General features: G+C 48.3%; 1 protein-coding gene across 1 annotated transcript; it reads right to left on the bottom strand.

Moving 5' to 3' along the window:
* Positions 1-1641: 1641 nt before the first annotated feature.
* On the bottom strand, positions 1642-22945 carry Slc35e2b (solute carrier family 35 member E2B). The gene is made up of 8 exons (XM_051171423.1): positions 22440-22945; positions 22146-22281; positions 21473-21600; positions 13292-13412; positions 9133-9186; positions 8484-8556; positions 7305-7450; positions 1642-1977 (listed from the first exon to the last, which is right to left on the bottom strand). Exons 1-8 carry the CDS (start codon positions 22759-22761, stop codon positions 1740-1742), a joined length of 1218 nt encoding a protein of 405 aa, XP_051027380.1. The 5' UTR covers positions 22762-22945; the 3' UTR covers positions 1642-1739.
* Between the last annotated feature and the right edge of the window lie 3372 nt (positions 22946-26317).

The following is a 26317-nucleotide window of genomic DNA, read 5'->3' as shown; positions in this document are numbered from 1 at the left end:
TTCCAGGCCTGGCCTGGCGTGCTGGAGGAAGCAGCTGCGTGTGGAATGACTTAAGGGACGTAGGGCTGGGCGGGGTCATGGTGCTGGCTTTAGCACAGATCCCACCATCCTCCCACCTGCGGGAGAGCACTTTCAGAGATTCTGTTCTGTTTCTAATCCACAAGCCTAGAAGATCAAAACAAGCTGTGAGGTTGAAGTGGGGGACAGGTGTCACCACAAGGGGCCATTTCCAAAGAACAGTAAGAAGGCAGGCATTTGAGGCTCTGAGCATCCCCAGAAAAGCTCTGTGGGAAGGCCAGGGACCTCCCACCAACTCCGTAAGCATGTGCTCTCCTGTGTGTATCAGCAGCTCCACAGGCAGATCTTGAGGAGACACGCCTACTGCACAGATTAACCCAGCACCCACCATCTACCCTCCAAAAGAGGAAGGAACAAAAAACCCGGGCAACGTCAAATGAGAGACCATCTTCACAGTGGACGTGACTGTATATAGACACACCTAGCCTCTGTTCAGCACAGGTCAGCTTCTTTTAAACGGTGGCTTGTAGATTAAAAGGCCTCCTTTTGATCCATTTTGGCAGATGACTTTTTCAAGTAAAACTTAAACGTAATTATTGCTCTTTTTCATCTCAGTCTATCTCTTCAAGGGGCTGTTTTCATGTTTTCTAGGTAAGAAACCAACTTGGGAACCAGTGACACGTCATGGGCACTGAACACGTACACAGCAGGCAGAAGTGAGGCATGGAGCAGGAAGTGCCAACGGCTGCAGCTCACAGGCCTCAGAGTTAATGGAGAGTCTTAAAGACTGGCTAGCTACGGAATGCACCCCACACACAACCCACAAAATGAGTAGGGTAGAGCTAGCATCTTGTGCCCAAGGCCCCACTGTTGTCCTCCCCACCACTGGTGAGGAGATGCAGGCTCTGGGCACCTGGTGGCTCAGGACGTGCCTCATATGATCCCTGGGAGAGCCAGCTGTGTGTAGACTCTGAAGCACCTTACATGCAGGCACTCCAGAAGCATCCACAGGTGCCTGCTATGGTTAAAAAGCAGCGTGCCGCTAACTGCAGCATAGCCTGTGAACTCTGCTAAACTTCCCTCTCATCCATCCTAAGGGAGTCTTGGCAGAACAGCCAAGATGGTAGAGAACTCCAGGGCACCAGTTAGCACTTTCCCCAACTCCCCAGAGTCGGGCAATCACCAAATAAGTAACAGAAACACAGGACAGCAACCCTGGAGCAGGGTATCTCAGACTGGCACCGGCCAACAAGGGGAGACAGAGGCCCCTTCACATTAACACTGTCCCTCTGTGGCAGGAGACACTTGTCTCTGTTCCGTCTGCCACTCTGGTTTCTCAGGGTTTGTGGCTCCATCTTAGAGTCATTAGCATCCGGAGCTTCTGTTTCAGAGATTAAGAACCAGGATGCTTCAGTGCCTGTGGCGGCCATGGGCATACAAAGCGTGAGGTCTCCTGGGTGGCATCAAGCAGAGAGCAGCTCATGCTGGTGCTAGAACCTGTGCCTACTCCACACTGGGCCCCACGGAGGCACTGGCCCAACCGCAGCCTGGGTAGTAACGCCAGGGGAGCTGTGGGTCATTCGATTCCTCCTGCCTCCTCAGTCAGGTAGAAGCCGATTCCCAAACTCCCCATCTGATGTCCAGTGGGGAGCAGGAGAGGGGCAGCACACAGCACAGGAGACAGTCCAGGCTGGGATCCAGCGAACAGCATCAGGAGGAGCTCAGTGGTGCTGCCTCGGGTCCTGAGGAACCAACGGCTCTGTGTCACCCTCCTGGCCTTGGCTAGTGGCTGTGACCAGACTCTGCATGGTCTCCTGCTGATACTGCCTGGCCTTGTTGTAGAGCAAGACGCCCACTGTGACAAGGATGGTGCCAACAGCAGACAGGCTGGTGATTTTGTTGCCGAAAACGATGATGCTGAGCCAGATAGACAAGGCGTGCTTCACGGTGCTGGCAACACTACAGTGATAGAGTAGAGAGAACAGTCAGACTCCGCGTTCACACCCAAACAGAGTACAGCCCGCTGCTGGCAGTGACTGGCAAATGTTATACAATGCAGGACCACTGTGCTGGCCATCCAGGGAACGTGGGGGAGGTTGGGAACATTAGGGTTTGCCTGCAGCTTAGTTCATTTACTTCTCACGTTTATTTTTTAAATACAAAATCTCAAACCAAGGGTAGAAGAAATGCCTCGTTGGGTAAGAGCAGTGGCTGATCTTCCAGAGGAACCGAGTTTGGTTCATAGCACCCAGACGGTGGCTCAAAACTGTCTCTAATTCCAGTTCCAGGGAATTCCAACGCCCTCTTCCGGCCTCCATGGGCAGCAGGCGTGCATATGAAGTGCACACATACATGCCAGACCAAACACCTGTAAAATGGCTAGCTCTTTTAGAACAGTAGCCACTTCTCCCCTCCTCCCAGGCCCCCCCCTACACCCCAGACACAGGGTTTCTGTGTGTAGCCTTGGCTGTCCTGGACTCCCTTTGTAGACCAGGCTGGCCTCTGCCTCCCAAGTGCTGGGATTAAAGGCATGCACCACCACCGCCTGGCTCAGTAGTAGCCAGTTCTTATAACTCCCTGCCAGCCTTCCTCACAGTTTCTAGCCCAGCGCCTTCAAAAGTTTCTCCCAGCCACTCCCCCAACTGCCTGCCTTCTGCTAACTGGCGGCCTCACTCCCAGGCTCAGCTGCTTTGTTTTTGTTTTTTTTTGTGGGTTTTGGTTTTTTGTTTGTTTTGTTTATATATCTATCCTATTCCTAGAAATCCAAGAGGCAACCAACAGTGAAGGTCACAGGGTCAGGCAGTTCTAACAGCTACACATTCTTTTGTTTTCGAGACAGGGTTTCTCTGTGTAGCCTTGGCTGTCCTGGACTCACTTTGTAGACCAGGCCGGCCTTGAACTCACAGAGATCTGCCTGCCTCTGCCTCCCGAGTTCTGGGATTAGAAAGGAAGGAAGGAAGGAAAAGAAAAAAAGGAAAAGCCAGGCAGTGGTGGCACAAGCCTTTAACCCCAGCACCTGGGAGGCAGAGGCAGGTGGATTGCTGTTAAGTTTGAGGCCAGCCTGGTCTACAAAGCAAGTCTATGACAGCCAGGGCTACACATAGAAACTCTGTCAAAAAAACAAAACAAAAAGCAAAGAAAACTCCATTCTGAAGCTGGTGTGGTAGCACACACCTTTAATCCCAGCACTCGAGAGGCAGAGACAGGCTGTGAGTTCTAGGCCAGTCTAGTCTACAAAGTGAGTCTAGATAGCCCAAGGCTACACAGAGAAACCCTGACTCAAAAACACGACAAAAACAAAACCAATAGTCCCAACAAAAAACTGGGTTTTCAAAGAACCCAAAAATCTCACTACCATTTCACTTTTGTGTGTGAGTTCTCCTGCACGTCTGTATGTGTCCCACATGCATGCTATGCTCGGTGCTCACAGAAGTCGGAGAAGGGCATCTGAGTTGGCAACGGAGTTATTAACTATGGAGGAGTGTCTTGAGTGGATGTAACAACTGTCAATAAAGCGCTGTTTGGCCAATCAGCTGGGCAGAAGGACAGGAAGTGAAAGGCGGGACTTCCTGGAGAGGGGATGGAGCAAAGATCGACAGTTGAGAGAAGGTGGAGTTGAAGGCCAAACTCTGCCAACACAGGTTAGGCAAGTCCTCAACAATCCCTGCTTCACAAATATGCCTGTCAGAGATATTGGGCCAGAAGGCTGAAGATGATGCTCCAATGTGTTAAAGAGTTTTTAGTCACTGTTCAGGCAGTAAAGTGTCTGTCTTTTCTTTTTTTTTTTCATTTTGGAAGCTGCTAACCTGCACTTCCTATTTACTCAGCTAATTAATTTTTTAAAAAAGATTTATTTATTTATTATTAAGTATACAGTGCTCTGCCTGCATATACACCTGCCCGCCAGAAGAGGGCATCAGAACACATTATAGATGGTTGTGAGCCACCATGTGGTTGCTGGGAATTGAACTCAGGACCATTTGGAAGAGCAGCCAGTGCTCTTAACCTCTGAGCCATCTCTCCAGCCCCCAGCTAATTAATTTTTTTCCTTCTCAAATCTCTGATGGGGTTGAAGACAGCGAAACATTATAACATAAATACAGCGATTGTTTTGTGGTTCTTGTGCATGTATATTGTAATATTGGTGTCATGACATAAATGTATGTGTAAAAGGTTTTTTTTATTATTAGACTAAAAAGGGGGATTGTGGAGGAATGTCTTGAGTGGATCTGACAACTGTCAATAAAGCACTGTTTACCCATCAGCTGGGCAGAAGGAAAGAAAGTAGAGGGCGGCAGGACTTCCTGGAGAGTGGCCGGGGAAGACTGACAGCTGAAAGGAGAAGATGGGGCACAGGGAGAGAAATAGCCCAAGGGTCAGAGTGAAGAGCTTGGGGTATATGTATGTTATGAGGGTCAGAGTAGTTTGTTTAGTTCACGAGTAGATTTGTATCAGTTTAGATTCTGCGGGCACGTAGTGCTAACAGCTTTAAAGTACGTTTCAGACTCTGTGTCAGTTATTGGCTTTTTAGGCCCAACTGATACAAATTATTGAAACAACTTAGCGGCTAAGCTATCTCTCCAGGGCTTTATCTAAGTTTGAGACAAGACCTTGCTTCTGCACTTGCAGGGTCCTCCTGCATTCGCCTCCTAAATGCTGGAATTACTTAAATGTGCTACAAAGCCCGTATCATTATTTATTTGAACAAAAATGTTTACGTGTACGAACCTGACTGTATGCATACGCATGTGTGTGCAGGAGCCCACATGGGTCAGAAGAGGTGTTAGATCCCCTGGAACTGGAGGAGTAACACACGATTGTAACCGGCCATGTAGTTATTCAGAACTGAGCCCTGGCCCTCTTCAGGAGCAGTAACCACTGAGCCATCTTCCAGTCTCTAGACTGAAATATTTTAAAGTGGAGATAGTACGGTGTGTGTATGTGTGTGCATGTGCATGGGTGTGCGTGCGTGCTTTGGGCTATGGAGAGGGAGAGTTGGCACCATGGATTCCCTTGTCTTGCCTCTAACTACTATGGCGCTACTTCCAGCCACACTGTGATATTTTGACCCTAAATATTTCAGCTTACTTTCTACAACAGAACGAGACCACACCACACCACACCACACATACTGTCAAGGTCTTTACAGACCTGAGGAAATAAACAACTCTAAGAGGCTATAATTTGTTAAGTGAAACTGGTCTGATGCATACATCAGGACACAACAGAAACAGCTAATATAAAATACATTAAAAAAAAAAAAAAAAGCCAGGTGTGGTGGCGCACACCTGTAATCCCAGCACTCAGGAGGCAGAGGCAGATGGATCACTTTGAGTTCGAGGCCAGCCTGGTCTACAAAGCGAGTCCAGGACAGCCAAGGCTACACAGAGAGACCCTGTCTAGGAAAACCGAAAAAGAGAAAAAGAAATACATTAAAATGCCTGGACTTTCGTTCTGCTGGGCTGAGATTATGGATAACTTAATTTTCATACTTTTCTGCTCTTTTGAACTGTCTATGAGTTCTGGAGTAAATCAACTACAGACAGAAATATCTGGGGGGAAAAAACTGAGGTTACATTAAATGTGTATAGACTTTTTTCCCTTGTCATTACTTCCCAAAAACACAGTACAACAGTTACTTATAGGATTTACACAGCATTTTGTTAGTCTCAGAGTCTCAGTAGTCTATAGATGATTTAAATAAAGGATGAATATACTTTCTATGTGAATTCCTTGCCTTTTTATCTAAGGAATTTCAGATCTGTGGATTTTGAATCAGATATGGCAGTATATGTCTGTGGTCCCAGCACTTGGGAGATGGGGGCACAGGGATTAAGGAGTTTAAGATTTCCTTGGTGATACAGTTGGTTCCAGACCAGCCTAGGCTATATAGAAGACAATTTCAAAATGAAAAACTAGTACCGGGCATGGTGATGCACGCCTTCATTCCCAGCACTCAAGAGGCAGAGGCAGGCGGATCACTATGAGTTCGAGGTCTGCCTGGTCTACAAAGGGAGTCCAGGACAGCCAGGCCTACACAGAGAGACCCTGTCTCAAAAAACAAAACAAAATCTTAGTATTAGTTGACAGTCCTGGGACCAGCTTCTCTCAGATACTAAGGGGCCACTGTAATTATCTGTTAGTTTCCCAACAGAAATAAAACAAAAACGTTTTGTAATGAAGATTTTCTGCTTTTACTTTTACATTTTTGTTTTAGATTTTATTTACTTGTTTTATTTATTTCATTTTTGAAGCAGCCATTTCTCTGTATAGCCCTGGCTATCATGGAATTCGATTTGTAGACTAGGTAGGGCTCAAACTCAGAGATCCCCCTGCCTCTGCCTACCTTCAATTGCTAGGATTAACACTGTGTACCACCATGCCTGGCATGAGGCTTTTTAAGATATAAATTTTTTGTTTGGTTGGTTTTTTTTTTTTTTTTTTTTTTTTTGGTTTTGGTTTTTTAAGACAGGGTTTCTCTGTAGCCTTAGCCGTCCTGGACTTACTTTGTAGACCAAGCTGGCCTCGAATTCACAGAGATCCGCCTGCCTCTGCCTCCCTAAGTGGGAGGACTAAAGGCATGCACCACCACGCCCGGTTTGACTTATTTATTTTTAGTTTATGTGAATTGGTGTTTTGCCTGTATTTATGTCTGTGTGAGGGTGTCAGATCTCCTGGAACTGGAGCTACAGACAGATATAAGTTGTCATATAGGTGCTGGGAATTGAACCTGGGTCCTCTGGAAGAGCAGCCAGTGCTCTTAACCACTAAATGATCTCTTTCGCCCTTATTTCTTTTTGAAGAATCGACAACATTGAAAAAAATGACATTTCAGCAGGGCACAGTGGCACACGCCTGTGATCCCAGCACCTGGGAGGCAGAGGCAGGTGGATCTCTGTGAGTTCGAAGCCAGCCTGGTCTACAAAGGGCGTGTCCAGGACAGCCACGGCTACACAGACAAACCCTGTGTCGAAAAAAAAACAAAAACAGGACACAATACAAACTGTTTTGTCTCTGCACTTCCACATGAGGAGCTCGGGAATGGCATGTGGGCACCAGCTCCTATCTGGACCAACACAAACAGAACACCCATCATCCTGATGATCTCTGACAGCTCTGCTCTAGATAGAAAACATCCAAAGAATCTCAGAAAAATGTCTGCAACATGGATGTCTAGGGAAAAGTCCCCTGCCAATCTATTTCACATAGTGATGGCACAAAATATCCCATGACTCACAATGTGCCACCATTTACCGCTACAGAAGGGAATCTCAAAGTTCATTCACCTGAAAGTCACTGGGGAGATCTTCCCCATGAGAGCGTACGCAGTGACACTCTGAAGGTGAAACAAGGCGCCATCCATCAGCAGCAGCAGCACGATGTCCTGGCTGTAGCTGAAGCTCTTCCCGCTCCTACCGATCACAGGAACATCCTATGACCAAAACAAAAGGACACTTGCAGCTTGTGTCTCCCTGTCGCCATCGCAGCTGAAAAGGTATGCTATGATCACTGGTGCCGGGGACGACATCATGGCTGAGAAGGTATGCTATCACTGGTGCCAGGGACTGAACGCAGTGACACCGAGAGCTCTGCATGGCTCCTTGCTAGACAGCACTGCAGCACACTCATCAGGACCTTCCCATGGGCTGGCACAGTGCACAAAGGAAGCTGAAGCTCCTGTGTACCACCAGTGGGGAGGTAAATGCTTCAACCAACCATTCCAGCCCCAAGACTACATTCTAAACACAGCCCATTACCAAGGATGTAGATGTGAGAAATACCTTTACCATGTGTGGAACTGTGGGGCAAGGTAAAGCCATGTCTCACAGCATGATCACTATAGACTTCCCAGTGCAATATGTTTTAGGGTAAACAGTTTACACACACAGACACACACTTCCATAAACTGAGGGACTCCAGGAAATGTGTGATGAGGGTATCTGTGCCTACAAGCTTGCTAGGTAGCAATTTAGGGAAGAGGCTGAGGGTGAGGAATCATCTCAGTTTGGTTGACTTAGGTGGGTGTGGGGACATATTTGCCCTCAAGAGGCTGAAGCAAGCATATCTCTGTAAGTCTGAGGCCAGCCTGGTCTACACAGCAAGTTTCAGGCCAACCAGAGGACATAATGAGACCTTGTCCCGCCTCAAAACAACAGAAAACTCTACTGACTATTATTTATTTTTTGGTTTTTTGAGACAGGGTCTCTCTGTGTAGCCCTGGCTGTTCTGAAACTTACTCTGTAGACCAGGCTGGCCTCAAAGTCAGAGATCCACCTGCCTTTGTCTCCCAAGTGCTGGGATTAAAGGCCTACACCACCACCGCCCAGCTCTATTGACTTTTCTATAGTGGGCACATACCATTTCCACTATAAAAGATAAATTAACAAAGTCTAAAAACCCTTAGGAAAACGATGAACTAGCCACCCACCCTTCTTCTCCTGAACTGTCAGAGGCTGGAGACCCACCATGAAGAAGGTCCAGGCAGGGATCAGCAAGGCCACAGCAGCAGCGCTGGTGTAGAACTGCAGCTCCGGGGCCCTGAAGCGACAGAAGACACTTGATCCTTCCCATGCCTGGGTCTAGGCTTCTACCTGGTATTTCCAGCAAAGAAAACGCTAAGGAATCAGCAGTCTGGAAATGTGTCTCCCACAGGGACACAGATGCCCTTGGCGCTCGAGGAGGGTAAAAGGGTCACCATAAACTGAGCTGGCTGTTTGGGGGTCTGAGGAGTAAGCTGGAAAACGGGTGGTTTTCCCTCAGTTTTCCACAAAGAACTGTCAAAGCCACACAGACCAAGTGAGTTCAGGCTCCCAGGGTCATCGAGGGCTGGTACAATAATCAAAAGTCCTGCTAGGAATACATAGCTTTGATCCCAGCACTTGGGGAGCAGAGGTAGGAGGATCTTTGTGAGTTCAAGGCCAGCCTGGTCTACACAGTGAGGTCAAGGACAGCCAGGACCACATAGAGATGTTGTCCCGACCCTCCACAATCCCATCACTGCCACCACCACTGCCACCACCACCACCACCACCGCCCCCACCACTGCCACCACCACTGCCGCCACCACCACTGCCAGAAATAGAAACTACAAATCTTCCTCCTGGAGATACTTACGAGAACCTGTATTTGTCCCCACTGAGAAGTTTTTTCGAAAAAACATTCTGCAAACTAGAACAAAGAAAAGATGTTAAACATTTTCATCAGTTACTGAATACAGGGACAATGACAATGGCTGCAAAGCTCAACAGCCACTGGCACTTACTTGCCTGAGGCCAGTCCTGTACCAGGCGTGCCCAGGCACCATCTCACTGAAAGGACAACTGTGCCTACTGTCCCTACAGACAAGTAAGTAGAAAACACAGAGCCTGAATGATGTGCCATCTCAGACCTCACAGGACCAGAATGGTCTTGCTCTACACACTTTGAAAAATCCAACAAGGACCAGGCATGGTAGCTTCTGCCTTTAATCCCAGCACTCGGGAGGCAGAGGCAGGTGGATCTCTGTGAGTTCGAGGCCAGCCTGGTCTACAAGTGAGTCCAGGACAGCCAGGAGGCAGAGGAAGGAAGGTTTCTGTGGATTCAAAAACAGCCTGATCTATACAGTACGTTTCAGGACAGGCAGGGATGAATAGAGAGACCCTGTCTCAAACAAACAAACAAACAAAATCTAAAACCAATCAAAATAAGCAAAGTAAGCAAGGAAACAAAAAAACCAAAATAACTCCTTTGAAATGAAGTGCTTATAAACCATTTCCCATAATTCCCAAGGTGCAGCTGTAGATTCTGGGCTAACAAGGGCCCCATGGTACATCTACGACTGAATAAAACTATTCATGCACACAAAAACCCCAGTGGAAAATCACAGGTGTTTAAGCCAGAGCAGACACACCACAGGGAAAACACACAAATAGCCACTGAGAATATAAAACAATTCTGGCTTCACAAGTGACCTCAGACCCATGTGGTGGCGCATGCCTTTAATTCCAGCACTTTGTGGCCAGAGACAGGCAAATCTCTGAGTTCCAAGCTAGCCTGGTCTACAAAGAGAGTCCAGGATAGCTGTCTCAAAAACAAAAAACAAAACAAAACAAAACCCCAAGAACAACAACAACAAAAAACAAAACAAAAAACAAGTAACAACAGCGACCTCAGAGACAGCGGGACCCTGCTGCCTAGCCTCTCACTGGAGAGGGTCTAATTTAGTGTAGGAAAAGGTGGTACCCACCCTCACTGACAGAATAGTGACCAGGACGCCGTCTCAGGCAACAGAACAGTAGCAATCAAGAGCATCTGCAGATGTTCGGGACAGGTAAAGATCCATGTCCCTGCAGATTGGCGCGCGTGCGTGCGTGCGATCAAGAGGAAGTCACGGAAGGCGCGCTGTAGAAAATGCCTAGTGAGGAAGCTTCTTAAACAAGGTTCTGTGTGGCGTAAGCCTGATAGGCTCCTAAGATGCTCCGGGGTGCAGGCTAGAGGACAGGCCTCACTGAGGCAGGGGACTAGAGGACAGGCCTCACTGAGGTAGGGGACTAGAGGACAGGCCTCACTGAGTAGGGGACTAGAGGACAGGCCTCACTGAGGTAGGGGACTAGAGGACAGGCCTCACTGAGGTAGGGGACTAGAGGACAGGCCTCACTGAGGTAGAGGACTAGAGGACAGGCCTCACTGAGGTAGAGGACTAGAGGACAGGCCTCACTGAGGTAGGGGACTAGAGGACAGGCCTCACTGAGGTAGGGGACTAGAGGACAGGCCTCACTGAGGTAGAGGACTAGAGGACAGGCCTCACTGAGGTAGAGGACTAGAGGACAGGCCTCACTGAGGTAGGGGACTAGAGGACAGGCCTCACTGAGGTAGGGGACTAGAGGATAGGCCTCACTGAGGTAGGGGACTAGAGGACAGGCCTCAGTGAGGTAGGGGACTAGAGGACAGGCCTCACTGAGGTAGGGGACTAGAGGACAGGCCTCACTGAGGTAGAGGACTAGAGGACAGGCCTCACTGAGGTAGGGGACTAGAGGACAGGCCTCACTGAGGTAGGGGACTAGAGGACAGGCCTCACTGAGGTAGAGGACTAGAGGACAGGCCTCACTGAGGTAGAGGACTAGAGGACAGGCCTCACTGAGGTAGAGGACTAGAGGACAGGCCTCACTGAGGTAGGGGACTAGAGGACAGGCCTCACTGAGGTAGAGGGCTAGAGGACAGGCCTCACTGAGGTAGGGGACTAGAGGACAGGCCTCACTGAGGTAGGGGACTAGAGGACAGGCCTCACTGAGGTAGGGGACTAGAGGACAGGCCTCAGTGAGGTAGAGGGCTAGAGGACAGGCCTCACTGAGGTAGGGGACTAGAGGACAGGCCTCACTGAGGTAGAGGGCTAGAGGACAGGCCTCACTGAGGTAGGGGACTAGAGGACAGGCCTCACTGAGGTAGGGGACTAGAGGACAGGCCTCACTGAGGTAGGGGACTAGAGGACAGGCCTCAGTGAGGTAGAGGGCTAGAGGACAGGCCTCACTGAGGTAGAGGGCTAGAGGACAGACCTCACTGAGGTAGAGGGCTAGAGGACAGGCCTCACTGAGGTAGAGGACTAGAGGACAGGCCTCAGTGAGGTAGAGGGCTAGAGGACAGGCCTCACTGAGGTAGAGGGCTAGAGGACAGACCTCACTGAGGTAGAGGGCTAGAGGACAGGCCTCACTGAGGTAGAGGACTAGAGGACAGGCCTCAGTGAGGTAGAGGGCTAGAGGACAGACCTCACTGAGGTAGAGGGCTAGAGGACAGGCCTCACTGAGGTAGAGGACCGGCTTTGTTCACATGCACCACTCAGGAACTGCGAGGCCAGCTCTTTTCTTTAGCAGTAACAGTAATAACAAACTTGTATATACTTGTAGTGGTTTTCTTTCTCTCAAAAATGGGAAAGCCAGACATGCCTTTAATTCTAGCACTCAGGAGACAGAAGCAGGTGGATTTCTGTGAGTTCAAGACCAGCCTGGTCCACATAATGAATTTCAAGACAGTCAGGGCTAAACAGAGAGACCCTATCTCAAAAACAAAAATAGGGGAAACCTTAAACTGATGAGTAGTTTGAAAGAAGAGTTTTTGGGGTGAACTTCAGTGACAGCATGGATGGAGGTGACCTGTCAGATATACTGTAGTGACTAATACCTGTCACCTCAACACTCAGGAGGTTGAGGCAGGAGGATTGGCAGTTGAAAGATGGCCTGGACTACAAAGCAAAAGGGGTAAAAAGAATAAAAGGCGACAAGGCTGGACTGTGACATCTGTCCTACAGCTGACCATGTGACCAGAACACTAACACCAACCCCACTTTTTTGCTCAGGATCTTTCCACGTGGCTGGCATCTGACTGAGAGTTAACTTTTTCCTCCTCATCTTTGCAGCCCTAACACCAGGACATAAATAGTCACTCAGCCCGGAAGAGACAGAGTGACCCAGCAGCCAGGCGTTGCAGCCTTGAGATGGTGTCTGGCTTCTCCTTGGTTTTATTTACCTTGACTATGTGACATACAGGGCTAAGCTTGTATTTTTCATGAGCCAATGATACGCTTGTTAGAATTGTCATATTAATTACAAGGTCTAGCCCACAGTTTAACACACACGGAGTGCATATCCGTAGGTGTAGGCATGTGTGTACCTGATCGTCATGGTGCATACGTGAAGGTCTGATCGTCATGGCGCATGAGTGAAAGTCAAAGACAGCCTCACTGTGGTTTTGTTTTGTTTACTTCGTTGGTTCGTTTTTCGAGACAGGGTCTCTCTGTGTAGCCTTGGCTGTCCTGGACTCACTTTGTAGACCACACTGGCCTTGAACTCACAGAGATCCATCTGCCTCTGCCTTCTTGAATGCTGGGATTAAAGGCGTGTGCCCCCACGCCCAGCTTCACACTGTTTTGTTTTGTGCTGCTATTTAGAGTCTCACTACCCATCTCCTGACAGCCTGGAGCTCACAGCCGTTCTGCTTCTGCAGAGATTAAAGCACATGCGCCACCACACCAGCCTGGTTAGCACAGCCATCATCACGACTATTCTGACCTCTAGTTAGCATACTAAGAATCAGGATCCCACATCATCACACTACAGATTGGCTGGGGAAACGTACCTGATCTGGAGCTTACTGTCATGCTTCTTAGAAAACACAGGACAGTGGAGCCACGCTCTGAGTCACAGCAGTGGGACTGGGCTAGGAACATCTGTGGCCTCAGAGGAAGGACAGCCAGCACTCTCACGTAGCCCTACCCCGCCAACCCCCTTGCGCCGTGACTCACCAATCCATGATGTTGGTGGACAGCGCAGCTGAGAAGCCCAGGACATTGAAGCTGATTTCAGTGGCGGTGCACAGCGCTAGTCCTCCCATGACTGGGATAAGGGACAGGTTGACCAGCAGCCCTGACAAGAACAAGACAGGAGCATGCGTAAGTGTGGCTGCACGCAGGTCACGGAACGTACGTGTAGGTTAGAGGACACACTGTGGGAGATAGCTTTCTCCTTCCACCTTTAGGGCCTGGGGACTGAACTCAGGGTTGGCAGCAAACTTCTTTACCCACTGCTGGCTCCTCCAGTTTATTCCTTTTTGGGAAGAAAACAAACAAACAAACAAACAAAAAACAACAACAAAAAACCAAGCCATATGTGATGGTGCACGCACGTAATCGTTTGGTGTTCGGGAGACAGAAACATGTAGAGCTCTGAGATTGAGGCCGGCCTAGTCTCCGGAGCCAGTTGCAGGACAGGCAGGGTTGCAAAAGGAAACCCTGTCTTGAAAAACAAAACAACAACAAAAAACCCACTACGCAATAGATAAAATTACTCATTCAGGGACTGGGAAGATGGCTAAGCGACTGGCAGTGCTTGCTACTCTTCCGGAGGGTGCGCTGGATTCTCAGCACTTACCTGGGGCTTATCACCGTGATCCATATAACAAGGAATCCAACACTTTCTTCTGGCCTCTGTAGGCTTCCCACCCCCGATGTGCGCACACACACACACATGCACGCACACACTAAACAAATAAATAAATGTTTAATTTAAAAATCCATTCAATGCAATGCAAATCACCTTTCCCACCCACATTAACTAAGGAAATGACATCAAGTACCTTTTCAGTTTTACATACAGGACTTAAAACAATGACACAGGCCCTTTACAGTTATAAAAAGTAACAGTCACTGTTCTTGGTTCAGCTCAGAAACACTAGGAGCAGACTTTACTTTTACCTCAGTACCTTATAATAACGAACAGTTTGATTGGCTTTTAAATATGTCAGAGGATTGGCAATTGGCAATTGGCATTTCTTAATTACACAGGAAAAATAGTTTCATCTTCCTCGTCATCCTTTGGTGAAGTTTCTTAAGTTAAAGGCTGTCATCTTCCCTACATTTTTCTCAACAACCAATTTCTGGTGCCGCCACTGTGTTTACTGAGGGTTCAGCTTGAGGTGTGGCAGTGGTGGTTACAGAGGCCAAGCAGTGCGAAAGCAAACTTCTTTTACTTCAGCTCAAAAGGTTGAAATTGCTGCTATTATGGCTTTTTCTGTGTTTTCACCTTGGCCTTTAAATGCTTACAGTGATTCTCAGTATGTTGCTCAATTTTATCGCGCTATTGAAACCGCTGTCACTATGATGTGACTTGAGTTAATGTCCCCTTGCTTGAACTTCAGACTTTGGTACAGACAAGAGAGTTCCCCTAGTTTATTACCCATCTGCCAGCTCATTCTTCCCTTCCGGGACCTCTGAGAGAAGGGATCGCTTGGCAGACGAAGCGGGTAGATCGACTGTGCCAGTACTCGCCCCACAGTACCCGCCCCACAGTACCCACCCCACAGTATGAGGCCCCACAGTACCTGCCCCCACAGAGCAAGCCAAGAATTCTCCTGCTTCACACCATCAAAATCCACAAGCATTGAGACGTCAGTTTCATTTGTCCAGAGAAGCAGCTGGACAAGTTGTTAGGCAGTGTCAGGCCTGTCCACTTCACCATCCAACCCAACATTTAGGTGTAAACCCTCGAAGCTTAAGGGCTAGAGATTTGTAGCAAATGTTTCTTCCTTTGGAAGAAACTCTTGTACACTTTTGTATGGATACATATTCACAGGTACAGAAGGCCATGCCCACCCGCAGAGGAGGAGCCTTAAAGGATGATAGGCAACACCTGTTCTTTCTCTTTTCTAGGAATGCCTAAACATTTAAGGACAGAAAATGCGCAGCTCATTCCAGCAAAGGTGTTGCTCATTCCTGCTCTACCTTTGTACCACAGGGATTCCTCATAATCCTCAGCGGCAAGCCCTTGTGGAGCTGGCACAGCAGACTCTTTTTTTTTTTTTTTGGTTTTTCGAGACAGGCTGGCCTCAAAATCACACAGATGCTTCTTGCCTCTGCCTCCCCAGTGCTGGGATTAAAGGTGTGTGCCACCACATCTGGCTTCACACCAGACTCTTAAAGCCCAAATAATGAAGTTTAAAAAAATGGTGATTTGTGAGCCGGGCGTCGTGGCGCACGCCTTTAATCCCAGCACTCGGGAGGCAGAGGCAGGCGGATCGCTGTGAGTTCGAGGCCAGCCTGGTCTACAAAATGAGTCCAGGATGGCCAAGGCTACACAGAGAAACCCTGTCTCGAAAAACCAAAAAAAAAAAAAAAAAAAAAAAAAAATGGTGATTTGCATTATTATCCCCCAGCTAATATTCTGGCACATTCCATCTTTGTTTTAAATTATTTAAACAAGGCAGGAGATGGCTTAAGTGCCATGGAAAGACACTGGGGACAACAAAATGAAGATAAACCTAAAGTTAAATGGAAAGACTTGTTAACTTCACAACGGAAAGGACCAGATGTCTAATGAGTGAGCGAGGAGCCTGTGTTTTCCCAACAGATGGATCTGAGATTGGCTCATCCGACCAGTCACAGAACTCAAAGCTTCCATTGAAAAAAAGAAGCAAGACCCAGAGTAGAAAGACAGCACGTCACACAGCTAACATGGCTCCATCCTCCTCGGCGGAACAGTTTGCGGACCATGCATTGGCCGCGCCATCTCCTCAGTTAAAGTGGGAGGAGCACAAATACATCCCAGTTGCAGCAGCCACACAGGACAGTCTGGTTCCTACATGAGGTCAGCTCAAGGCCTTGGCTAGTGGAGCCCAAATCCTGGTCTCTACTAATGGCCTCCCGCAGCCCACAGGATTTGTGTGTAGGCATGCTTGCTCTTTTGGCAGTAGAGGTGTGTTTTTCCTGCCTCACCGTGGCCAATGCTCAGGGATCTGGGGCTATATACCTGATCTTCCCATGCTACAAGTGGCGACATGGGACGATGACCTCATTAAAGTCACTACTGACAATGTTGACCTGCTAGATGGAGAGAGTAACACGTATTTAACTCAGCAGTCAGCAAATAATTTTGCTTTTGAAGGCTTTGCTCCCTCGTGGCCCATTTGTTTTACAGCTGGAGAGGTAACTCAAGATTGTTTTCTGTTGAAGGAACCTACTTCAGTAGTTGATTCTCCTTCCTATGATTGTCCAGGTTGCTATTATAACAACAAGAGATATATGGCTCCTTAAATTATATTTACCTCAGGTTTACAATGATACTCATTTTAAACGGGCTCCAAGTCCTTTGCCTAAGACAAGATAGGAAAGAAACCTAAAATGGTTTTCATGTGGTTTCCCTCCAATGCTGTGGTGTATACTCCCTTTAATAATTCTGATTTACAGCTTTGGGGTTGGTCAGTTTCAAGTCCACATCTTGCCCAAAAGCATGAATTGAGAAAAAAAAAAGTGCTATTATGCATTTCAGTGGCTATTCCCAGCTAAAATGTGCAATCACGGTAATCCCCAGGACGGGTGACTCCAATATTGTGCCCCATGATTGGAAAAAGAGAGCTGCTCTTGCAAGATAATTTATTTTGTCTTTTTGCAGCTACTGAAAAAGTGTCTCTCATCTGGTACGACAAAAGAACCAGTCACTGCTTGTGTTTCCTCCCCATTTTGAACAGATGGAATTTTACATTCAAAGAAAGGAACGCAGGCATCTGTCATACTTCTGGTAAGGGGTGTGTTCTGACTAGCTGCATCACTGAAACTGGTCAGGACGCCTTTATGTCGCTGAAGCAACGTCCCTATGTCACGCTGTCTATGAGCATCGCTGGGTCTTGGTTGAATAACCCTGGAGCTGAGCTACTACTACATAGAGCTGCTTTATCTTTAAAGCAAGCAAGAGTTGTGGCTTCTCTTGTTTTAGGAATTTCAGCACTGATAGCCACTATCTCTAGCTTTGCTGTTGCTGCCACGTCACTTATTATGGAGACCAGTTATGTAGGAATGTCTCCCTGGCATTATTTTATCAGGAAGCCGTTGATAGAGGACTTCAGGGCAGAGTCCACGCTCAGAACATCAAGGCTAGACTAGCAGTTCCATGCCATTCAGTGTTTACATGGATTTGTGGCAAAACTCCATTACAATATAACGAATCAGAAGGGGCACGTATACAGAGCCACATCAAAGGACTCTGGAACCCTTCTGACTTGGGAGCTAATCTTGATCTACTTCATGGAAAGATAGTTGATGCTGGAAGTTCACTCTTAGGTTCTGCCTCTCTTGAGGAAGCGGCTACTGAATTTTCCCCTGCGTTGGAAAGCCATCTTTCTACATCCTCATACAATCTGGTGTTAGTTAACGGTGCATTTGCACTCGGGCTATTTTTACTCTTGGTCATTTGTCTTCCAGTCATCACTCGCCAGCTCCAACGAGCCACAGATGCCTTGACAGTGAACCTGAAGACCACTTTTTTTTTTTTTTTCCTTTTTTTTTTGAAGACCACTTTTTAAAGATTTATTTATTCATTTATTACGTATACAGTGCTCGTGCTCAGCATGCATGTACACCTGCAGGCCAGCAGAGGGCATTAGATCACTTTACAGATGGCTGTGAGCCACCATGTGGTTGCTGGGAATTGAACTCAGGACCTCTGGAAGAGCAGCCAGTGCTCTTAACCTCTGAGCCATCTCTCCAGCCCAGGCCAAGCTCTTTCTTTACAGAATGTCTAGCTCAAGCGATGCGGCTATGACCATCTTGTAAACACATTATCTTTAGCCCAGGAAAATTTATGATTAAACTTTCCTGTGTTTAGAAGATAATGATCAGGTCATGCTGACCATTGCTTGAAATTGATTGATTTTTGTTGTAGGTTACAGAACTTTTTGTATTTCCTTGTTACTCTGTTGATTTTTGATTGCCCTAGTGATTGTAACAACAACAACAACAAAAAAAGATGTAATCTGTACCAAAAAAAAAAAAAAAAGAACTTCATTTCAATAAAGTACTGGGGTTGGCCCAAAGAGAAAGGGGCAAACAAGTAGCAGACATGAGAGAGTAAGTTAGAGAGAGACGGGGAACAGCCTGAGAGACGGGGAACAGCGAGAGACGGGGAACAGCAAGCAAGATAGTTATTTGGACAGACAGACACATCAAATGACACAGAGACAGAGACAGAGTCAGAAGAAAAGTTCTCCTGGGCTTTAAGACCGTCAGCTTGTACCACATATGCCTGAGTGTCTGAGTATTTCTTTTTCCTCCATTCCTCAACCTCTCCTCAACAACCGGTTCCTCTAGCTAGCTGTTACTCCAACCATTTCTTTCCCCTAACCACCTGCTCAACTCTCCCTCCCCAGGACCCGCCTCTCTTCTCCGCTGTTCCTGGAGCTCGCTTTGGGGAGCAGCAGTGGACAATATGCATAAAATTCCAGAGAGATCTAGACACGCACCAGCTTACCTGACTTTGCTTCTGGATAACTATGGTGTAGCCAACACCCTGTGCCCTGAGTGTGGAGGAATGCTGGGCCACTGGGGAGAAGGACAGGACGTGGAAGGCGGGGCTTCCGGGGGAGGAGGAGCAGCGGGAGCTGACAGTTGAGAGCGAGAGCGCACAGCTGATGCAGAGGAGCTGCCCTAGGAGGACCGGACTGGCAAGTGCTTGGGATGTAGTAGGCTGTGGGGGTCGGAGTGGCTTCCTTTCCTTTCCTAGCACATTAGTAGCGGTTTAGATTCTGCAGCTTTGAGCTACACTTCAGTCTCGCTGTGCTGGTTATTTGTATCAGTTATTGGCTTCCTAGGCCATACAGATACATTAACTGCAACACCGAGTCGACTTCCATGTCAGGTCAATGAGATTCTCAGCTACCACACAATGGTCAAATGCCTCTTGGGGAGATGGTGACAAACAACCAGGATACTACTTTCAGTAAACACAGACTCCCTTTAAAACCTAGCACCTCACCGCACGCCTGTGATCCCAGCATGGGAGGCAGAGGCAGGTGGATCTCTGTGCGTCGAGGCCAGCCTGGTCTACAAAGCAAGTCCAGGACAGCCAGGGCTGCACAGAGAAACCCTGTCTTGTAAAAGTAACTTTGATGCTCCTGGCTCAGTTGTTGTCTGGGAGGCTCACTGCCTCCTTCTGCTAACCTAGGCCTAGTCCTGGAAGCTTCTAGCCTGTGTACAATCTAACCTAGGCCTAGAATGTTTTCAGCTTCTGAGACTTACTGCTTAATAAGCTCAGCCTTACTTGCTCTTTCTGAGCTCTGGTTCCACTCAGCTGATCTGACTCCAACTCCTCTCCCAGGTGACTGATTTAATCTGGCTTCTCTCTGGGCCTGGAATTGCTCTGCTTGGCCTCAGACTAACTCAGCAATCTGCTCTAATATGGTTTCCTCTCATTTTCTGGCTCATTCTGTCTTCACCGGAGTTCTCTCTCTGCAACCCATCTCTCTATTACTGTCCTGTTAAAAACTGCCTCCTCTCTCTGTAACAGTGCCTCTTAAGTAGCTTCCCTTTCCTCTCTCCTCTCATGAGTTGGGTTTTGCCTATTCTGTCAATCCTCTGATTCGTCACCTTTTCTGCCACTCAATAAAACATCACTTTTAAACATGGGTGCTTCCTTCTACAAACTAATTTTCCCTTCACTTGGGATTTAAAGGCCAGGACCTAAGCTTTTCTGTACCTGATATTTGCTCTATACCAGGCTGGCCTTGAACTCAGATCTGTTTGCCTGTCTCCTGGATTAAAGGCATGTTTGTATTCCAGCCAGACCACACAGACCTAGATCTTTGGATGTGATCTCTTGCCACAGCAGCCATGTTCTGAATTAACATTCCTCAACACTGTCTTGAAAAACAAAATGGAACAAAACACTAGTTACTTCCACCGTTCTTCAATGCATCCCTAACAAGATTCCTTTTTGATAAATTTTACCAACTTTTTTTTTTTTTTTTTTTTTTTTGAGACAGGGTTTCTCTGTGTAACAGCCCTGGCTGACCTCTGCCTCCAAATCCTGAGTGCTGAGATCACAGGTGTGCACCATTGCGCCTGGCTTGAAACAGCACTTGTATATGGGTAACTTGACACGGTTCGTTTGCTTCATGCTGCTTGTGATTTTTAGGAACTGGTCTTGACCCTTGTGGCTGCTGGGAACTGAACTCAGGACCTTTGGAAGAGCAGCCAGTGCTCGTAAGCTATGTGCCATCTCTCCAGCCCACTGATTTTTATTTTAAAGAGTTGTTTTTACTGATGTGTGTGTGTGTGTGTCTATGTGACTGTGTGTCACTTGTGTGCAGGTAGCCTCAACAGCCAGAAGAGAGTGCTGGGCTCCTGGAGCTGGAGCAGCAGGCAGTTGTGAGCCTCAAATAACAGATCCTGAGAACTAAACACGGGTCCTCTAGAAGAGCAGCCAGTGCTCTTAACCACTGAGCCACCTTTCTAGGCCCAAATATGCTGATTTTTAAAGGTCCATGTGGGGCAGGCACTGAGGAGATGGTGGATCAGGGCACTGGCTGCTCTCACAGCGGACCTGGGATAATTCACTATGCCCCTAGGCCGACTCACACCCTTTGTAAATCCAGCTCCAGGAAAGACTTGGGCACCAGGCACCAGACATGGAGGCAAAAACAGTGGTGGTGCAAGTCTCTAATCCCAGCCTGGTCTACAGAGCAAGTTCCAGAACAGTGAGGGCTACATAGAGCAACTCTGCCAAAATAAAAACAAAGACGAATCACAGAGCTCCCTGGGGACGTCACCTGACGGTCTACTAAAGCGGCCCCATCCCTGAATATGGGCGGTGCCTGTGTCTCTTGGAGGTGAAAGCCTGATGTTCACTTCCCAGCTCCCTTCCCCTCCCCACCCAGCTGGGAGCCTGAAGCACAAGCCTCCTCTGACCCTGACTCTCCCACAAGGGCAGCCCTAGCACCCAGCAGGCTCGATGAGGCATTTGCTCAGAGCACTGCAGGGGACCACATGTGGCCACAAGGAAAACTTCCAGAAGTGAGAGCAAGTGATGGCTGCACTGTTTGGTTGGAGGTCTGCCGCTGTTCACTGCCCTGAAAAGCTCTGGAAAGCCGAACAGGACGTCAGTGACACTGCAGGCCGGAAGGGGGTGGGGGGAGCCCGGCAAGAGGGCAGGCGCGTCCTTACCCGTGTACTCCCCAAGAATCATCCGGGACATGATCACAGTGAAAATGGGAGCAGAGCTCTTCACAGTCTCGGCAAAGGACACCGCCACGTTCTTCAGGCTCACCAGCCCCAAAACCACCGTTGCAAACCTCAGAACAAGAAAACAGAGTCGTGAGAACAGAGACTCTAGCTGCTCAGCCATGACTGGAGGGCACGCCCCAGGTGAGGGCTACACCACTGCACTCAAAATAGCAAACACCTTCCCTCCCACCACTACATAATCACTTTTTTTTTTTTTTTTTTTTTTTTTGGGACAGGGTCTCACTATGTAGCTCTGGCTGTCCTGGAACTCACTGTTGGACCAGACTGATTCTGAATTCACAGAGATCCACCAGCCACTGTGTCCCACGGTCTAGGATTAAAGGCGTGCGCCATCATACTCAATTGAATTTTTTTTAATGGTCTCCTTATAAAAGAATCTAAAGAATGCTTGTGAGATTAAAGGCCACAAACCTAAAATCTAATTGATGGTGTCCCACAGTTGGATGGCCCTGTAATTGTACCCTGTGCCCTGAACACAGCACTATTCACCAAGGCCTCCAATTGGGTTTCCACACTTAGTAACTAGGAAGGAATTTTATATCTATGTATAAATAAATAAATAAAAGAATTAAGTCAATCAACATATTTTTACCTCATGAGGCCCACAAACAGCATGGTCATGATGAAGTTGGGTGGGTATGAGAGCCGGGGTTTGTGTTGATATAAACAGCAAGGAACAAATATTTTAACACATCCAATTAACGTCGTTGACAACATCTGCACAGCACCTGTGGAGGGAGGCATCGGCCAGGCTGAGGACAAGGCTCCTGCACATGCGCACTGAACACCACCTTCATTCCAGAAGCACATCAGGCTCAGCTCTCCCTCCCTCTCTCCCGGTGGCCTCTGGCCACACAACGTTGGGGCCACCAGGAATGCGCATTACCTAACATGCTGGGTTCTCCCTCCAACAGGGACAGGATGTACTTGTTGAGAAACAGCGTACAGAAGCTAAAGAAGAACCAGAGGGTGAGGTAGATGAGAGCCCGTGAACTCCACACGCCCAGGTCCGACTCGATGACAGTAGTCTCTGTGATGGTAACGGTGAGCAGGCTCTCCTCTGGGCTGCCATCACCTCTGGTAAAGGCAATTTTCTCACTCCGGTGACCAAAAAGCGAGGCCCAAGTGAGCAGAGGTTTTCCTTTTGGCTCTTCTTCGCAGACAGCTGCTGTCTCTTCCAGCGTTGGGGATTTTGCTGATGATGACATGCTGAGGCCACTTGTGAGGCGTGAATCTTAAGGACGGACCACATGGATCAAATCGACTGCCCAGACAGAGGGCCACAGTTGGAGGCAGCAGTCCTGGTCTGCACGAATGGGGACCCCAACATGCCTGTCTCCAGCAAAGTAAGAAAGCAGAGGCTAAAATGTTAAGAAAAGAAACCGTATTACTAATTTTGAACATCTTATATTCTTTTGTAATCTTCTGCATAAGATGCGTGTGTGCACCTGAGCGTGAGCTGCCATGTGGGCGCTGGGAAGTGAAACCAGGTCTTCTGGAAGAACAGCCAGCGCTCTTAAACTGCTGAGTCATCTCTCCAGCCTTGCAACAAGTACTTTTTTTTTTCTTCTTTTTTCTTTTTTTTGGTTTTTCGAGACAGGGTTTTTCTGTGTAGCCTTGGCTGTCCTGGACTTGCTTTGTAGACCAGGATGGCCTCGAACTCACAGCGATCCGCCTGCTTCTGCCTCCCAAGTGCTGGGATTAAAGGCGTGCACCACCACACCCAGCTCAACAAGTATTCTTTTTTTTTTTTTTTCAACAAGTATTCTTAACCACTCACCCCACCCCTTTTTGAGGCTCACTGCAGACATTATCTCTGATTATGCATCCAGCCTCAGCCCTTCTGGATGTCAGATTTCCACCTCACCAGCACCCTGGTTCATACTTCCATGTTTGCATGTGCCTGACTCACATCAAATACCTGAAGGATGCACGCACTGCCTGCCCATGAAGACCTCACCTCGGCACTGGGCTCACCCACCTGTGGTACAGGGCCCTGATGCTCAGCTGGGGCAGTTTACAGTCTGTCCTGCTCCCTGAGCGGTCACCCGTTGCCACCCACAGGTCTGCCAAGTCTCATCAGTACCTTGGTGCCATCTGATCCTAGCAGGTATGATCTATCTCCCACCCTGACCCCAGCACACAGGAGAAGCCTTGTGGGGTCCCAGGCCGTTGTGGGGACACCACTGCTCCTCTATCCCTCAGGTGCTATTACGCTTGACCTTCATCTGACGCCATGCTCTTCCTCCTCATCACTGGCAACGCCACAATTGGGCTCTAGTGACAACCAGCTGGAGGCTCTAGGGCTGGCCAGGCCCTGTGCTGGGATGAAGAAAGAATTCAAGCTCCTCCACATCCTTTTCCTGCCCAGGGGAGCAGTCTGACTGAAGATGAAGTGGTCAGCTTACTATCTGGTAGACATCTAAGTACAGAAACAAAAGCCACTGACAAGATGATGGAACAAAGCCAACACCTTGGGACATCCATGGCCCTGCAATCACCCCTCCTGGTCTTCTTATGACAGGAGCTGAGTAACCTTTGAGAATCCAAAGACTTTTTTTTTTTTTTTTTAAGTCTTTTGAAAGAGAGTTTCTCCATGTAGACTTACTTGGCTGTCCTGGACTCAGTGTAGACCAGGCTGTTCTCCAAATCAGAGATCCGCCTGCCTCTGCCTTCCTGAGTGCGGGGATTACAGGTGCGTGCCACCCCACCCGGCCACTCTGTCCCACGCTCTGGCCCTCCACAGCCTCTTACCTGGGGTCTGCAACTCTACCCTTCACCTACACCACTGACGGGCTCCATATCCAGACTCCCAACAATCCAACCTCCAGGGGACACTACCCCAACACACAGTCAGCACTGAGCTGCTCACCCTGTGCCCATCTGCAGGGGACACAAGAGCGACATCCAACAACAGGACGGCTCAGTGGGTACACAGCTGTGGGCACCCCCGACTCCCGCAGGTTGTCTTCTGGTCTCCACACCTGCACCGTGGCTCACATGCCACCACACCACGCACACAACTAAGTTAAATCTCATTTTATTTTGTCTTTATTTTCCCCCCAGAGCCGAGGACTGAACCCAGCCTTGCAAGCGCTCTACCACTGAGTTAAATCCCAACCCCCTAATTTTAAAAATGTATAAAACATCGGCAAACATCCATCACGACGACCAACACAGAGATGAGTGAAGCTCCCAGTTCTCAGCATTGGCAGACAATGCAAGCAGGTTACAAATACTACAGAACGAAGCTGGAGTTTCTATGTGCAGATTCTTGCACACTTGCTCCTTGTCCTCTGGTGAGGTAGTGTGCCCACCAAGAAGCCCTATGAGGCCACAGGACTTTAAAAGGACCAACATCTCATGCCTGGTTAAGAAGCCAGGGATCCAGGGGCTGATTTCCTGGAGCAATAATTTAATCAAGAGGACAATTTTAATCAGAGTCCTGCACACTGGCACAGCAAATCATCCCTTCCTGCCATTACAGGCAACATCCCCTACTTATAGACCAGCGCATGCACCCTTTACTAACCAACGCTTGGGCTGAGCTACTCAGAGCACCCACTCATGCCCTTCACGTGTTTCTGCTGGCTTGCTCTCGGGGGTGGAGACACCCATCGAGGCCTGTGTACATGCATATTGTTATAAGACATTGTACAGACCTCACGCCCACTTCCTTCCGCACTTGTCTGAGACCTTCCAGCCAGAGCCTTCCTGCCCACACAGTTCTTCTGTCTCCTTCCTCGCTGCACAACATCACTACTGCGAACCACCCAACCCGCCACTGTGCACACAGTCAGAGCCAACATCACCAGAGTAGAGCCCGACCCTCCCGACGCAACCATGCCTGATCAGCACACGGACAAGCCGCTGAAGCTCCAGCCCTGGCAGCGTGTGGCTCATCCAGGCCTGATCTAGCTCAGAGCCCATGCCCACAATTCGTTTCAGTTACGTCTTAGCCTGCAAAGAGCTGGAGATCAGCAGAGATCTGGCAAGAAGCTGCTTGCATTTAAGAACTCACAGTTGATCTGACCTACATGGGCCCGGAAGCCAGTTAGAGCTGCTGAACTCGAACTTGTGGTGTGTAGAACAGCAGCCACCTACCCTGTCACTGACTGTAATGCTGGGGGTCACCATGCCCCTCTCAGATATACAGAAGAAAAAATTTAAACTAAGCTGTAACTTCTCTTCCACTGGCTTATTAAAACTCCCATGCTAGCTGGGTGTGGTTGTGCATGGCTTTAATCCCAGCACACTGGAGGCAAAGGCAGGTGGATCACTAAAAGTTCAAGGCCAGCCTGGTCTAAAAAAATAAATCCAGGACAGCCAGGGTGACACAGAGAAACCTTTCGAAAAAAACAAAAGAAACAAAAAGACTCTCATGCTGGCCAGGCAGTGGTGGTGCACACCTTTAATCCCAGTACTCAAGACACAGAGACAGGGGGAATCTCTGAGTTGGAGGTTCCAGGAGAGCCAGGGCTACACAGACAAACACTGTCTCAAAACAACAACAAAAACAAACAAAAAGACGCCTTGCTGACCAGACTTGTCTTCTATTCTAGGCTCTGTCATCAATGTGTATACAGAGCTGGAAGTAGCCAAGCCACACAATGCTCTACACCTAGAGCAAAGACACGAGGCCAATGCTACAGAAGCCAGCAGTCCCTCGCCTCACCCCAAACGCTAGGGAGGTTACTTTTATTATTTACTCATTTATTTACTTAATGTATATGAGTGCTCAATTTGTAATGTACACCTGTAGGA

Source organism: Acomys russatus, chromosome 29, assembly GCF_903995435.1.
Source record: "Acomys russatus chromosome 29, mAcoRus1.1, whole genome shotgun sequence".
Lineage (NCBI taxonomy): Eukaryota > Metazoa > Chordata > Mammalia > Rodentia > Muridae > Acomys > Acomys russatus.
Note: the sequence above shows the minus strand (reverse complement) of the source record. Positions and strands in the feature narration are given on the sequence as shown.